At 48.6% G+C, this 16,152-nt stretch overlaps 1 protein-coding gene across 1 annotated transcript; it reads right to left on the reverse strand.

The window, feature by feature from the left end:
* Nucleotides 1-942: 942 nt before the first annotated feature.
* On the reverse strand, nt 943-8,733 carry LOC133218174 (heat shock factor protein 5-like). The gene is made up of 9 exons (XM_061364326.1): nt 8,405-8,733; nt 6,485-7,308; nt 5,122-5,486; nt 4,963-4,977; nt 3,191-3,274; nt 2,049-2,405; nt 1,829-1,964; nt 1,463-1,629; nt 943-1,176 (listed from the first exon to the last, which is right to left on the reverse strand). Exons 1-9 carry the CDS (start codon nt 8,731-8,733, stop codon nt 943-945), a joined length of 2,511 nt encoding a protein of 836 aa, XP_061220310.1.
* Between the last annotated feature and the right edge of the window lie 7,419 nt (nt 8,734-16,152).

The following is a 16,152-nucleotide window of genomic DNA, read 5'->3' on the forward strand; positions in this document are numbered from 1 at the left end:
AGCTATAAATAAGCTACAAACTTCTAAATAAAGCTAAAAATAAGATACAAATTTAGGAATTAAGCTATAAATAAGCTATAAATTTATAAATAAGGCTACAAATAAGTTAAAAAATTAGCAATAAATCTATAAATAATATATAAATTTATGGGTAAAGCTATAAATAACAGAACTACGAATAAAGCTGTAAATAACATACAAAGTTATGAAGAAAGCTATAAATAAGATATAAATTTATAAATAAGGTTATAAATAAGATATAAATTTATAAGGCTATAAATAAGAAATTTAGGAATAAAGCTATAAATAAGCTAGAAATTTAGGAATAAAGCTATAAATAAGCTATAAAAATATAAATAAGGCTATAAATAAGAGAGAAATTTAGGAATAAAGCTATAAATAAGATATAAATATATAAATAAGGCTATAAATAAGATATAAATTTATAAGGCTATAAATAAGAGACAAATCTAGGAATAAAGCTATAAATAAGCTATAAATTTATAAATAAGGCTATAAATAAGATAGAAATTTAGGAATAAAGCTATAAATAAGCAAGAAATTTATAAATAAGTCTATAAATAAGATATAAATTTACAAGTCTATAAATAAGAGACAAATTTAGGAATAAAGCTATAAATAAGCTATAAATTTATAAATAAGGCTATTAATGAGATAAAAATTTAAGACTAAACCTATAAATAACGTATAGATTTCTAAATAAAGCTATAAATAAGATATAAATTGAGGAATAAACTATAAATTAACTATAAATTTATAAATAAGGCTATAAATAATTTAGAAATGTAGGAATAAAGCTATAAATAAGCCATAGATTTATAAATAAGGCTAAAAATAAGATAGAAATTTAGGAATAAACCTAGAAATAAGACATAAATTTATAAATAAGGCTATAAATAAGATACAAATCTAGGAATAAAGCTATAAATAACAGATAAATTGATGAATAAAGCTATCAATGACTTCACAGTTAGGAAACAGAACAGAAGAGGTGTGACCCTGAACCCGGGCCCCAGTTCTGTACCGAGCGCTGCTGCCGGACTCGCAGGAGGGAACCAGCCGGCAGCTGCTCCGCCTGTTCCCACGCTCCTCATTCTGGTGTCTCCCTCCAGAAGCAGCCCCGCTTCCAGGCTCCGCTTTCCGGCTCGTGGCGATCTAGGAAGCAAACAACACCGAGGAATTATCAGGCCCTGCCTGTGGCTCACCTGGCAGCACGCACAGCAACTCTGCTGCCATCAGGGACAGTCAAATCCGGCCAAAGGCGGCCTGCGACTTGAAAATCAGAGGCTGTTTTTCTCCTGTGTTGCAGCACACAGGTGCTGTGCACACAGATGCAGCACATGTATCAGCAGGCTGGTGTGAAACTTCTTTAGTGATCTGAGCCAGAAAGGTTGCACTCGTGCGCTCACTTCGGCAGCATGGTGGGGTTTTCCCCTCTTACTTCAACAGTCACCTCATTAGTCAGTGTTCCCTTTGTGGTATTGTCACCCTCCAGCAAACATATCCACAGCCTGCATCTCAGTGCTGTGTACTGTGACATGCGGGGCTCTGGCACGACTCCCACATCTTCAGCTTTTATTGACGCATAGAATTTATTCCCTTGTCCACCTAGGAGTCCTCAGCACCAGCTTACGTATAGAAGCGTGTGGGCAAGTACGCCAAGAGCTCGTACGAGTGCAATAGTTGAACTGAAGGCCCGGGGAGGTACTTACACTGCAGACAATAACTCAGCTCTTGTGATCTACCCTTCCCGAAAAGAGTTTCAGAGCACCTGTCTTGCCCACCTCTAAAAAATGTAGCATCTTACCCTGCTCTGAGCTGCGTCTTCTCTTCCTGCACTGAGGCTTTGCAGGAGACCCTGCCTCTTCTGCAGCTTTGTTCTCCACCTCAGTTCCTAAAGTCAGCTCTCCTGTCACCTTTCCGCATTTAAGACTCCCATTCTCCTTTAAATAAACACAAAAAAATGAAACAAACCCAAAGACCACTCAACAGTTTCCCAGGGAGTTTTACCTCCATTTAGCACTTACTTGCTCTGCACTAAACAGTCCTTCCAGAACAAACATTTTGGATGGTTGAGCTGGGTTGTGATCCAGCTCTTCTCGCTGTTCATCAGGGGCTCTCTGGGTGGTCACAAAGTCTTGTGCCGTGTCAGCAGCAGCTGCGCTTCCTATGGCCGCATTGTGGCAGCTTTCAAACAGCTCTCCATTCCAGCTTTCTGCAGCCTTCAGTGTCACCGCATCAGCGCTGCGTGATGCATACATCTCACTGAAAAACTGAAACACATCTTCGTAACTTAATTCCGGCAACTTGTCCTCATCCTCAGATGCGTGCTGTGCTCCGTCAGAGGGCAGGCATTCAGCTGCAGGTGGCTGCACTTCAGGACTCTGTGAGAAACAAAATACAGGGAATTTCCAGATCAAAAAATCACCACCATTTTCAGTCATGGCTGATGGATTTTACTGCTTCTGAGGACTGTGCAGGCCAACCCTTGTTCAGCACATACAGCAGAGTTTGCTTTGCTTATCCCCTCTGGGGACAAGAAGGATCTCCATGCTGCTGGAATGCACAAGGAAACCCTGTCATTTTTACTGAGGTTCTTTTGCTATTTGATAAGCCAGGCCACACAATGAGGTGCAATTTCCACCAGAATTTTAGCAAGCATTGACAGGAAGCACTGGAGCTCTCCTAGATAGGACAGCTCTGAGCTGGGGCCAATTCCAAAAGCCAGCTTGGTTCTTCTCATGCATCCAATGAAACTCAAGACTGCCACAAGCTGTCTGGGGCACAGAAGAGGGGCTGATTCCCAGTATCATAACATTAAAGAATCCCATTTTGTGCAGGCAAGGGCTTCCTTCAAAGACAAATGGAGACTCAGGAACTAAAGCGAATTATGGTGAAGTCAAATGTAACACTTTTACAGGAAAAAAAAACACTCCGCCGATGAGGACACCCACTATGCCGCTGCCCTGAAACCTTACCTGCGTTACAGCACTGCCCCCTTCATGTTTCAAAGCCGTGCTTTGAAATGGGCATTGGCAAACCACGCTACTTTCCCTTTCTACAGCAGATCCAGTGCCAAACTTCTCTCCTTCCTGCCGCAAGCCCAGAACCCTGCGGTCCATGCGTGGGCTCTCCTCCCTTCCCCCTGCTCTCTGTGCGCTGCACTCACCTGCACAAAGACGCAGTCGGTGGACGCCGCAGCTGCAGCACTGCCGCTGAGAGTCAGAGGTCCTCCCTGGGCAGGGGGTGAGCACTGCAGGGTGACTGCAAAATTCAAACACAGGGATCAGACTGCCAGAACTGCTGCCCAGGGTGCACAGTTCTATTGCTTACTTGCATTAAACACTGCAGTAACCACTCCGTAAGCTACCTCCCTGAAATGGATTATGACCTCCCCACTGATTGTAAGACTGACTTCTCCACCTTAAAACATATTTCTCCTAAAGTATGTAGACATATTTCAAACATACGTATTGTAGAATTAACCAACACACACACACACACGGGATGTTCATATTCACTCTTCTCTGTCTTAATATCACCTTTTTGATTTGGCTGCTTGACTGTCTCAACACAAGACACCACAGAAAGGGGATTCACACAGGAAGGACCTGCATGTTCACACACACACACTGGAATGAAAATGGGATCTTATTCCAAAAAGCAGCTCTGTAGATGAAGCAGTTTCTGCGGGTCTCAGGTTCTGGTGAAACCCAGACAGAACTTACAAGGAAAGGCACTACTGGCAGGACAGACAATCTGTAAAATCTGCTGTCCTTCTGGGCGAGAGAGAAATCCTTGATGAAATCAAATCTTGGCCAATGTTCACAGTAATTAAATGGTACAAGTGTGACTTGAGACGGCCACGTGATCAGACCCGTTTCTTTGCAATGCCTGACACCTACGCGGGATTCCTCACGAGACAGTTGCTAAGATAACCAATATGGATTTTAATCCCTATACCAATTCCCCTTTTTCATACAAAATGAAGGAACTTTTGTCCAGTTTGGAGCAACAAACACAAGAGCTAAATAACATGGAGCGAGCTCGTGGACATCCTTCCACAGCAGCACGAGACACGTGTCTGACTCCTGTTACTTCCAAAGCTTCTTGTGAGCAACCTTAGGATGAAATCTGGACATCTTTCAGAAGAACACTCTGTGACCTGCAAACATATTACAGTTCTGCAATGTGCCAAAAATCTCATGATACCTGGGCCTCAGTCCCTCGGAACGCCAAAGCATGTTGACAAACCCAAGAAAACCACCAAAGAAACCTAAAGGGCTACTCTAAAAACAGGGTGAGAGAGCAAAGGAGAGATTGGCTGTAACCTGCTGGAGTGATCCTAAGGAAACAAACACGTAGTACAAAGAGCCTAGCTCCTATGAGAAGAAAAGGAAGAACCCAAAGGGAAAAAGCACTTGTGAAACAGGAGGCAAGTATAAAACACAAAGTCCAGATCACAGGCTATAGAAAGCCACAAGTAAACTAGAAATTGCACAACTCTTGCACTTAGTAGAGCTTATACTGAAAGCAGCTCATGAATCAAACGTGCTGTAATGCCTGTACATCAAGGGGAGGAGAACAAACATAACCGTGTAGCAGCCCAGACAGGTAACCAACTCTGAATGGGTCTGAAGTGCGGAACAGTGCACAAAAGGAATGCTTTGCACTCACAACACCTTTTCTTGGGGTTTTTTGCCACCTGCAGCAGTGCCTGATCTAACAGCAAGAAAAAATGCACCTGTGGAAATCCCACTGATGGGCTCGGCCGGCAAAGGGGCCAATTCAGCTCTTCCAGCTGAATCAAGATTCCACACACACCTGCTTCACCCACACACTTTTGTCCTTCCCTGCTCATTGCAGAGAAGGCATTTCTAAGCTCTTCTGTCTCTGATACAGTTCATCTCATCAGAGCCAGAAGAAATGAGCAGCTAAAGCACATTCTGTCACCGGCTGGTAGCAAGTAACGGACAGGGAACACACATCTCACTGCAAGCACACACGTCAGATACACACGCAGTGGCAGAGCACTGGGGAAAAACATTTCATGCACCACTTTGCAGGAACTTCTGGAGCAGCAAGTGGAGCTTGCCGTACGTCTGGATCCCGGCCTTGTAAGCACTGCCCTGGAGACGCGCAGCTGCCGGGTTCTGGAGGGGCAGCACCAGCTGGAGCCCATTGCTGAGGTGGCAGAAGGGAGCACACGGTCTGGAGAGTGTACGTGACCTCGGTGCAACTCTTGAGGACAACGGGAACGGGAGCCCCCTGGCCTGGGAAAGCTGGGGAAGCCCAGTGCCCTGGCAGCGACCCAACAGAACCCTGCCATGGTCTGGAAGGGGCCGGAGGCTGCTGGGAAGTTGTTGCCTGGAAAGCAGGGTGGTTCTGGCATGAGGCCGCTCTGTTGGAGGAAGGAAAGCAGCTGTCTGGACAAGGTTGTGGAGCCTCTCCTGAAGTCACCAGTCCTGCAAAACAAAGGGAAACAAGGACTGCAGGGAGAAGAGGTTTCACTAGCCCTGAAAGGCAGGATGAGAGCCAAGGCTCCACAACGTTGCCTGGGAAGACCACCTTTGCTCCAATATTCTTAATCCAGAAACAGACTCTATTATTACACCTAAACATAGACTAACTGCTGTAGCACTACCACCCTCTGAACACACAGGAACATCAGTGCTGCGCCAACACACAGACATCTCTGGAGCACTCAGCCTCCTGAAACCCTCAGGAGCAAGTGATCGCTGCTCAGAAATGTGCTATTACAAATCAAAATGGGCAGGAGCTGACTAAACCGGCGCAAGCAGTAAGGTAAAATGAAGGGGGAATGGTGAAGCAGGGCTCTACCAAACTCCAGTGCTGACAGCACACGGGCAGCCAAGGCAAGGGCAATGTCCAAATCCTACACGTGACTCTGAGAGCACTTGATGACAAGTCATTCAGCTTGTCAAGGAAAACAAAACCAAAGCCAGCTTTTTCCCAGGTAGCTCAACCTAAACACTCAGACTTTGCCTTTTTGTTACTTCCAAGATATTCCCTTTAGTTTCCCTGGTTTCCTCTCTCAGTCAGTTATGGTTTCCATGGAATGGTCCTTGCCCTCATACGGTCGGTTACCCATCGCTTCACACAGATTTAACGACAGCTTATGGAGCAACCCTTCAAGGAGAAGTAACGGTCATCTGGTAGGGCTGTGCCAGCTCCACAGAGACAGGGTGAGGGTGCTCTTACTGCAGCCCCCGACAGAGGCTGTCTTGCAGCCGAGGGGCAGAGCAAACCACCCGCAAACCTCGCTCCCCGTGCCTGCTGGCACCGCATCTCCCTGCACGAACAACAACGGCTTTCCCGCACCGGCGGAGCTGAGCGGCCGCCAGCAAGGTCAGGCAACCCTGCTCCGTGCGGGGGTGCTGATCGCCAAACCCCAGAGCACCCAGTGCTTCTCGGCCCGCAGCCCGGGGCCACCCCAGCTCACCGGGTCTGGCAGCCTCGACGAGCATCGAGGGCGAGCACTGGGAGAGCTGGGCCGGGCGGCTGGGCAGCTCCAGCCCGGCCGCCAGCTTCGCTTTGTTGGCGCTCGTCCGGCGCTTGAGACGCACGAGGAGCTCGGGGCGGTCGCGGCGGAAATGGGGGCTGTAGAAGTGGAGCAGGGCCCCGGGGGCGCTGCCGCAATCGCCCCCCGCCGGGTCCTGCAGGGGCCCGGACCCCGTCCCCAGCTTGTGGAACCCGTACAGGTTCAGCTGTCGGATGATGCTGCCGAAGTTCTTCGTCTTAAAGAACTCGGCGGCCAGCACCACCCCGTCTCCGGCCGCCTCCGCGCCCAGCAGCTCTCGCTCGAAGAGCCGCTGGTCGATGAGCAGCCCCTCGCCACGGGCATCCCAGCGCACGGAGCCGCAGCGCGGGCTGTTCACCAGCTGCCAGAGCTTGGCCGGGAAGTGGCTGGGGTTGACAGCGCCGGGCAGCCGCTGGCCCTCCATGGCGCTCCCCGACAACGGACGCACCGGCCGCTCTCGCTCCACCGGCCGCCAGGCAACGCCCGGCCCCGTCGGCCCGCGCTGGGGAAGCGACACCGGCCCGCGCGCCGCCCGGCACGGGACCGGCTTCAGCCAGCGCTGCCCGCCGGCCCCGGCCCCGCCTCGCCCTCGGCACAGCCGCACCCGCAGCACCGCCAGAGCCCGCCGGGCCCGCAGCGGCTCCCCGGTCCCCCAGCCCCGCCGGTCCCCTCGGCCGCTCCCCTCGGCCGCTCCCCGCTCCCTCAGCCCCAAGAACAAAATCAGGGCAAGAAGTTCAAAAACAAACCTGCAGCAACAAGACAAAAGCTCAAATCTCATCACTAGCAACAGCTCATCCCAGCTCTCCAACAAACTTTGCTCCTCTAGAACTAGACAGGGAAAAGGGAAACGCGAACCAGCAGTGATGCACAACGCAACTGCTCAGCACCCGCTCAGCGTATCCAGCCTGACCCGAGGGGCGACCTGCGCCTTCCGGCTGACTCCCCCCACTTTATGTACCAGGTGTCCTGGCTCTGCTTTCCTCCAGGATTCCCCTGCCCCTCCTCACTCGCACAGCAGGAGAGACTGGAAAGTCCTTGCTCAGCCGAAGTGCTACTCAGTAACAGCTAAAACAGCAGTGTGCTAAGAGCATGTTCCCAGAACCAAGGCAGTACACAGCACTGCGCCAGCCGTAAGGAAGAGAATCAATTCTGGCCCAGCCAAATCCAGGACAGTATCCACACCTTATTCCACCGTTCCCTTCATGCCAGGTCAAACTAATTCTTCATAGGTTTAACACCTTCAGAAAAGAGCCAACATTCTTTCTGCATACCACTCTAAGGGCAGCAAGCAAATTCCTTGCACTTTTCCTTTCTCTGCCGGGCTGTTGTTCTTAGACCTCAAGGAAGAAGGCAGCACTAAACTCTCCCTCATAAGCACACAGAGGGCTCAAGGCAGCAAGTGGAGAAGCCAAAGAGAAGCCCATGTACATCAGCAGACCCCAGCACTCCAACAAAACAAAAACTCCTTTCTTCCCAAAGGAAAGACAAATTCAACTCACAGTTTTCCTCTCAGAAAAAAACACAATTAAATGAACCCAGCTCCCTGCACACCTTCCTCTCCAAGCCCAACTCTCCCAGAACAATCAGCAGCTTCAGAGAACCTTCTGGTGCCTGCTAAGGGTAACAAAGCCCACTTGTGAGCACCCTGCTCCCACTCTTCTCACTGCTCATTCTGTAGCTGAAGCCCACCGAAAATAATCCACTGGGGTTTATGAGGAGTAATGGAAATATCAACTTCATTCCTACACATGGAGACCTCCAGAAAGGTGCCCCCAACACGGCAATCTGCCCTTGCCTTGCCACCTTAAACACCACTGCCGTACTGACCCTCTGCTGCATCACTTTGGTGTGCTGGAGCACGGCTCCACAGTGCCAACATCCAGCTGCTGTTCCCAAGCACGTAGCACCAGGACAGAAAGCAGTCGCTGAGCATCACCTAAACAGGGAAACCTGCAGAAGGGTGCCGCCAACACGGCAAAGAGACCTTGTTTGCCACCAAAAGCACCATCTGCGTTCTGCCCCTCTGCTGAATGCAGACAGGTGGCCTGGATCATGGACACACGGTGTGCCAGGACAGAAAGCTCACGCTGCACATCACCTACACAGGTATACCTTGGGAACAGGGCCACCAACGTGGGAATCCAGCCTTGCTTAGCCACATAGAAGTGCATCTGTGTGCTGCCTACCCAGTGCACTCTCAAGTGCCACAGAGCCAAGCTCCCTAAGTGGAAATGTCCAGATCCTGCTCCCAAGGCTAACGTGTTAGAACAGAAACAAGTAACTGGACATGTTCTACACAGGGAGTCCTCTGGAACAGTGCTACCAACATGGATATCGTCACTTACTTACACACGTAAAACCCCCTCCCTGTAAAGCCTCACTGAACAGCACTCTCTGATGATCAACAAAACATCTCCCAAAGTGCAAACATCCAAATTATGATGCTCAGCATACCATAAGAAACAGAAAGCTGGTGCTTGGCATCACGTAAACATGGTGCCTTCCTCACCACTGACACCAACATGGAAATCCGCCTTTGCTTAGCCACCTAAACCACACAGGGCAGCACTCTCAGACACCCCATAAACCAGGTCCCTATGTGCCAATATCCAGACCCTGCTCCTAAGCCTCACGCCTTAAGACAGAAACAAATAGCTGGACACGTTCTACACAGAGAGCCCTCTGGAAGGGTGCCACCAACATGGATATCCTCACTTACTTAACTCGCATCAAACTCCATCTCTAAAGCCTCACTGGACACCACTATTCAGTGATCGAGACACCAGCTCCCTGAGCGTGAATGTCCAGACTCTGACGCTAAGCCTAAGGTGCCAGGACAGAGAGACGGTGCTGGGCATCACCTACAAATGGCGCTCTCTGCAACAGTGCCAGCAACAGGGCAATCCATTTGGGTGGCAGCCCCTCTCTTTTTTTTCTCCCTAGGTTTTTTCCCCATGTTTTTCGTTAACCCCACGGTTATTTTATCCCCACGTTTTCCCCCTTCCAGTTCCCCTCCTGCTTCCGTTTCCACCTCCCCCCCACCCCCCTTTTTTAAATTATATTTTCCCCACAGGTTTCTCTTTTCTCTCTCCCTCCAGAGTTGTTCGGGGATTTTTTTCCTTCCGTTCCCCACCCCCAGTTCTTTTCCATAGTGTTTTTTGTTCCACGCTTTTTTCCCAGACTTCCCCCCCCCCGCATTTTACTCCTCCTCCCTTTCTCTCTCCCACTGTTTCCTGGCTGGGTTTTTCTCCCCAAGTTGGTGTGGGGCTTTGGGTGCAGTTTTTGTTTGGTTGGGTTTTTTCTTTTTTCCATGTTCCTTTTTTTTCCTGGATTTTTTCTCCACCTTTTTCTGTTCAACATTTTTACCCCCCCCCCCGAGTTCTTTCCCCTCCCCCCCACTACCATTTTTTTCTCTCCACCGGTTGTTGCGGGGGGTTCTTTTTTTCCAGTTTCCCCCCCTGCCTTTTTTTCCTCCCCTCCACACTTCACCTCCCCCCCCCCCTTCCTTTTCTTTTGCTGGGTTTCCCCAGTTTAGTGCTTTTTGTTTGTTTTGGGTGTTTTTTGGGGGGGGCAGGTGGTGTGGTTTTTGTTGGGTTTCTGGGATTGTTAAGTTTTGAGGGTTTTTTTTCTGGTGTTTCTTACCCCCAAATATTTTTTGCTTTTTGTTTTTTCTTTGTTCCTTTTTTCCATTTTTTATTACGATTATTTATATTTTGCTGGATTTTATCTATATTTTTTATCAGTGTATTTTATCCACTCACACCGCCCCCCCTCCTCTCTTCTGGTTGGTGAGGTTTTTCCACACAGCCCATCCCCTGTCTCCCCTCCCACTTTTCTCCCCCGTCCCTTCTCCCGCCGAAATTTCCCCCTCCCCACCTTCCCCCCCCCCCCGGTTGGTTGATTTCTTCCCCACAGTGTTGGGGTTATTCACCCCCCCCTTTTTATTTTGGCTGGGATTTTGCTCCAAGCTGCCGTAGGGTTTTGGGTGGAGTTTCTGTTTCTTCGGGTTCCCACCCTCCCCCCCTTGTTTTTTTTTTTTTTTTCCGGGTTCTTTTTTTTCCAGGGTTTTTTTCCACTTCTTTTTTCCTCTCCATTTTTAACCCCCTTTTTCTCCCTCCCCCCCACCTTTTTATCTCTACCAGTTGGTGGGGGCTCTCTTTTTTCCAGTTTTCCTACCCTGCCTTTTTTCTCCTCTCCTCCACACTCCACCATAGTTTATTATTATTTTGTTTATATGTTGCTGGATTTTATCCGTATTTTTTTCCACTTCCCCCCTCCCCCAGAGATGGAAGGGGTCCCTTTTTCCCCCCTCTTCTAGTTCGTGGGGTTTTCCACACTGCCTCCCCCACCATCCCCACTTTTCTCCCCTGTCCCTTCTCCACCCAAAACCCTTCCTGACTGGTTTGGGACACTTTGCCTCCCCCCCCCCCCCCCTTTCGTTTTGTTTTTTGCTCTGTGTGCACACGCACATGTTTTTTGTTTTCAGGTTTGTGTAAAAGGAGGAAAAGAGGCGCTCGTTTTTTTGTGCAGGTGGATTTGCTATCTCTCCCCCCCTGAAGATGTGAACCTGGAGCAGGAAGCTGTGCGAATGTTGTAGAGAGGCTTCATGTCTCAACATGGTCAATTTTAACATCACTGGATGTTTCCAGGTGAAAAAGGCAAAGATCAGAAAGCCAGTTCTGTTTTAATCCTCAGTGTTTTGATTTTCACTAACTAATTGTGTGGACTACTACTCACACCTCACCTCTTTTATACTGGAGTTTTCAAGTTCTCCACATTCTTTTTGCTGAAACAATTTATATAGCTCCTGTTTTCTTAACCATCACTCCTTTCTCATGCCTCCTTCCTAAACTTTCATGTACAGTAATAGGAATTTTTACGGAGCTATTGCAGCACCATGGTTTAAGTAATGACAAGCGGCATCAGCATGGAAATGTTCTCATTTTGGTAAGCTCCCAAGTTGAAGGTTTCTGCAAGTTTGCTTATATCTGCCTTCACAAAAAATGAGCAACTCAGGGTCTAAAAGGACACACTGCTAAAGAGGTAATCACTTGTGTTGGTGGTGATATTAGTTGATAGTATTTGACAGAACACTTCTTGCCAGAGCTTTTAATGAAACTGTTGGCTTGATTCACTTAAAGTTTAAATGCACAGCACCTTTTCCACCAACTTCATCAGCTGCATCTTTTTTGCGCTGATGATTTTACTGTCACTTTTGTAATTGGTTTCAAGTTATCTGAGACAAAAAGCTATAAATGCTTTCTCCTAAAATTCCTGCTTGGAATTCTCCATAGTCTGCCTAGTTCTGGTGGCAGTCCGAAACTGAACACATTGTTAGAATGCAGGAAATGCAGCAGAAGTCTCAATATATTAATCTTTGTATGTATCTTTGTGTGTATGTATATATAGCTATACACCAGACTGAGCAAAGCCAGCAATCTCACCCTGACTTCAGAGGGCTGGAGCAGCTCTGCTCTGGAGCCAGGCTGAGGGAGCTGGGCTGGTTCAGCCTGGAGAAGAGAAGGCTCCTTAAGGAGAGACCGTAGAGCAGCTCCAGTGCCTAAAGGGGCTACAAGAAACCTGGAGAGGGGCTTTGGACAAGGGCCTGCAGGGACAGGACAAGGGGAATGGCTTTAACCTGACAGAGGGGAGATAGAGATGAGCTCTTAGGCAGAAGTTCTTCCCTGTGAGGGTGCTGAGGCGCTGGCACAGGGTGCCCAGAGAAGCTGTGGCTGCCCCATCCCTGGCAGTGCTCAAGGCCAGGCTGGATGGGGCTTGGAGGAAGTGGAAGGTGTCCCTGCCTGTGGCAGGGGGCTGAAACCGGGTGAACTCTGGGGTCCCTTCCAACCCAAACCAGTCTGGGGTTGTATGATTTTATCTCTGTACATATCTATCTAGTTCACTGTCTTTGAAGCTTTCTGGAAGTGCAGCATTCCCCCATCAGCTGCATCTCTGCTTCTTCCAGGCAGAGAAGCTGAAACTATCTGGAATTACTGGATGCAGCAGAATTCACAGTTCCCCAGCCCTGAGGGAACTGGGTGATTGCTTGTAATTAAAGGCAGTTAGCAGTCCCTTAGATTGCTATTCCTTGGCTAGCTTTAACCCTTGCAGCCTTGCCTTCGAGCCCTCACTTAGGGTGATATTAATGGATCTGCAGCTATGGCGTGAATCAATTACCATCAAGCCCTAAAATCGTACCTTAGGTAGGCAGGAAAAAGAGATAGAGTTTCACTTGCAAACTACAGTTTGAGAAGCCCTAGATCTGGGATGATAAAACGGAAAAGTGGAATTGCAACAAAAATCTGAAACCAACGTACCTCATTCATACCAGTGTAACTCCAGATGCTAACAGGAGCATTGCTGCCTCACACTGGAATAATGTATGATTGAATTGTGACTCTTCAGAGCACATTCATTAGGCTCAGGGCCGTATAATGTTCCTGACTAAATGAGGCAGAGGCATCTACGCTTTGACAGTCTCTTGCTATCAAAAATGCTTAATATTGAGGTGAATGTTAATGCTTTTTCAGCAGCTAAAAGCTGAATCAGGTACAAGTAATTCTGTTCACTACCATCTATTTTGCAGAGAAGTGTGACAGTTAATTATGCTATTAGATGAATTGTCTGATTTATTTGCTATTTGAGCCTCATGATTTTTCGATTAACCCTTCCTACACATAGCACAGTGGTTACCTTTCTCACGGTTCAGCCTTCTGAAGTTAGGTTTTGCTCAGGACAGAGCACTGTAATTCTAGTTTTCATCAAAGCCACATCCAAGTTGGGTGTGATGTCTGAATACTTCCCTGTCACTGTCTTACATTTCATCATGAAGAATGACTAGAATAAATGCAGTTCAGGGATGCAGCTGATCCCCTGTCCCTCCTCCTAAGCCCCTTCCAAACAAAACACAACAGATTTGTTCTTAACTGAAAGCAAGCAGAAAACTTTCTTCCTGCTAGGATAAAGACTGAGCAAAATCTGCCCAGCTTATTTTGGCAGTGTTTTACAAACTGTTTGAATCTAGTGTTAGCATAATATTTTGGAATATGGTACTGGCAGGCTCATCACACTGCTTGCCACAACTGAAGTTCAGAGATCCAGACTCAGCCCTGCAATAATGAAGGCAAAGACAAATACTCTGCAGCAACTTTGGTTGGGGGCATTAGTGGGAAGAGAATGAAATATATTCTAGATTATTTGTGCATGGACAGACATACGAAGACATTGTAGTCGTACTAATTATAGCCCTTGTGACAACGCGGGAAGGTTCCGTTCTGTCAAATCAGATGAATTGATGGGAGAAAACGTATGTTCACACAGGCGGTAGGTAGGGAAAGGCAATGTTTCATCAGGCTTCCAGTGTCTTGTGCTACCCCTTTGGCACGGGGTACCTTAGCTGGTTTTGATGCAGCCCAGCAAAGCCTTCAGGAATCTTGCTGTTTGAAGTTACTGCTCTGATTTGCTGTTTCTGTCGGCTGCTGCCTTGGAACTATTTTGGGATGCGTTTCAGTGGGCCTTTTACATGTTACTGTTGTACCTACTTAGCTCTGGTGGAGTCTGCAAGGAGGCCTCTGAACTTCCCACTCTTAAAACATAGAAGAAAGGAGCTGTAGGTGCCTTTAAGGAAGGGAAGGTAAAGAGGACAAAGCCCCCATTTGCCCCAGTGTATGTGCTATGATAAGGGAGGAAGCTGGTGTAGGGCTTGCTTGGCCTGCCTGGGAGACTCGCATTGCTCTTCATCCTGTGCTCTCGCTGTGGGAGCTGACATAACACCATAGGAAGGGAGTGTGCAGAAGCTGTCCAGGGCACACGTCCTGGCTCCTCTCCCAGAAGCGAGTGGAGGGGGCAAGAAAAGCTGCTTCCAGAGCTCAGGAGGGTGTCCTGCACATCCGGAGCTGAAAGTCATCAGCAGTGAGCACACTTTCCCTGGGGCCTCTCTTCCCTCACATGGTGAACTCCATTGCAGGCTCTGCTTCTCAAGAGGCAGCTTTGGAAATCTGTGACTGTATTCTCCTTTAATGCATTGTTTGTGGGTCTGATGGAAAAGCAGTGATATATCCGTGAATAGTATGTCGGGCTTGACTTCTCCTCAGTGTACAGACTGTCCCTGACACGTCTGGGGGGGGGGGGCTTTAGGCACTTGTGCTTTGATGATTTATTGATTTATTTAAAATGATTTATTGATTTGATGTATTGATTTTCAAGTGGGGCTTGCCCCAGTTGGAGCCTTGCAGCCCGTGCTGGCGTCGCTCTCCCAGCAGAGCAGGCTGCCTGCAATGAAGCAGATGGCTGTTTGCCAGGAGCGAGTCGCTCACTTTCTGTAATTTACCCCTTTTCTGTTCAAATGGTTTGGCTTGGTTGGGTTTTTAATCAGAGCCAGCCCCTCTCCAACAGCCTGTTCTCCCTCGCCTGCCTGCGTGTGTGTGTGTCTGAGTGTGCGGGAGCGAGGGAGACAGAGAGAGAAGCCGTGCCTGGGCTATGCTGACAGACGACTTTTCCCTCACTTGTCAGGTTTCCAGCCTGTCGGCAGCGCTGCTGGTAAGTGGGACCAGAACAACGCCAGGGCAGGGAGAGCCGGGCTGACCGACCCGCTGGGGAGCTGCCGCTCGCACCGTGCTGGGCAGCCCTTGGGACCCATGCAGGCAGCTCGCTTGTCAGCGAGGGCTTTTCCTCCCCGTCTCCCTTGATAAATAGCCCTCAGCTGGCATAATTGACTGTATCCTTATTGCAAAGGGGGAAAAGAAATAAACGCCGTGTGGCTTTGCCATCTGGAGATGAGCTTCTAATCCCCCGGGTCAGCCCACGGATGGTGGTGGCACTGCTGGAGCGGCTGCCCCCCGTGCCCACCTGAGCGCCACCGCGGTTCCCACGCAGGGAGGGGGAACAAGTGGCTGCCAACAATGTTGGCTGCTCCCGGGCAGCGTTAAAGGGGGAGCGTGTCTGTGTCTGTGTGGGGGGGGGAAGCCGCCGTCCTCGCAGAGCTTTAACCGAAGCGGTCACCCGCAGCTATGGAGTCACCCACTAAAGAGATCCAAGAATTTGAGAGCAACGCTCTGAAATACCTGCAGCCAGAGCAGAGAGAGAAAATCTGGCTCCGTCTCCGAGGCTTGTAAGTAGTACTTTCCTTTCCCTCCCTTATCCTTGGCCCCTTTCCTCCCACTGTCAAATTGGTGGTGGTACTTTTCTTTTTCCTTTCTTGCCGGTACCAGGAGTTTCCACACCTGTTCTCATCAATACAGTGATTTAATCCTAGCAAAAGATCCATTTGCTTCTTTAAACTGAACTGCTTGTTGCATTGAACAAACTTTTTCCAGGTGGAATGTAGAGATGTCATTAATGAGGCATTGTGAGATCTGAGCAGCTAACGAGGTGCTAATTACTTTAGCTGCTAGACTAGAAAAGGTTTGTTATGTAGCCTGAATGGGGCTTAATTGGATTCCGTGTTTTCATTAATGTCACCCTTAGATACAACATACAAAAGACTTTCCCCTCCCGTAAAGGTACACCATTGGTGGCACCGACACGGTTAATAAGGGCAAAATAGGCAGAGAGGGCACAACCGGGAAACATTTCTACCAGCATTTGTAATG

The sequence above is a fragment of the Neopsephotus bourkii genome, unplaced genomic scaffold (genome assembly GCF_033783945.1).
Source record: "Neopsephotus bourkii isolate Nb327-2 ecotype Australia unplaced genomic scaffold, CSIRO-AGI_Nbou_v1 NB_1222, whole genome shotgun sequence".
Taxonomy (NCBI): Eukaryota; Metazoa; Chordata; class Aves; order Psittaciformes; family Psittacidae; genus Neopsephotus; species Neopsephotus bourkii.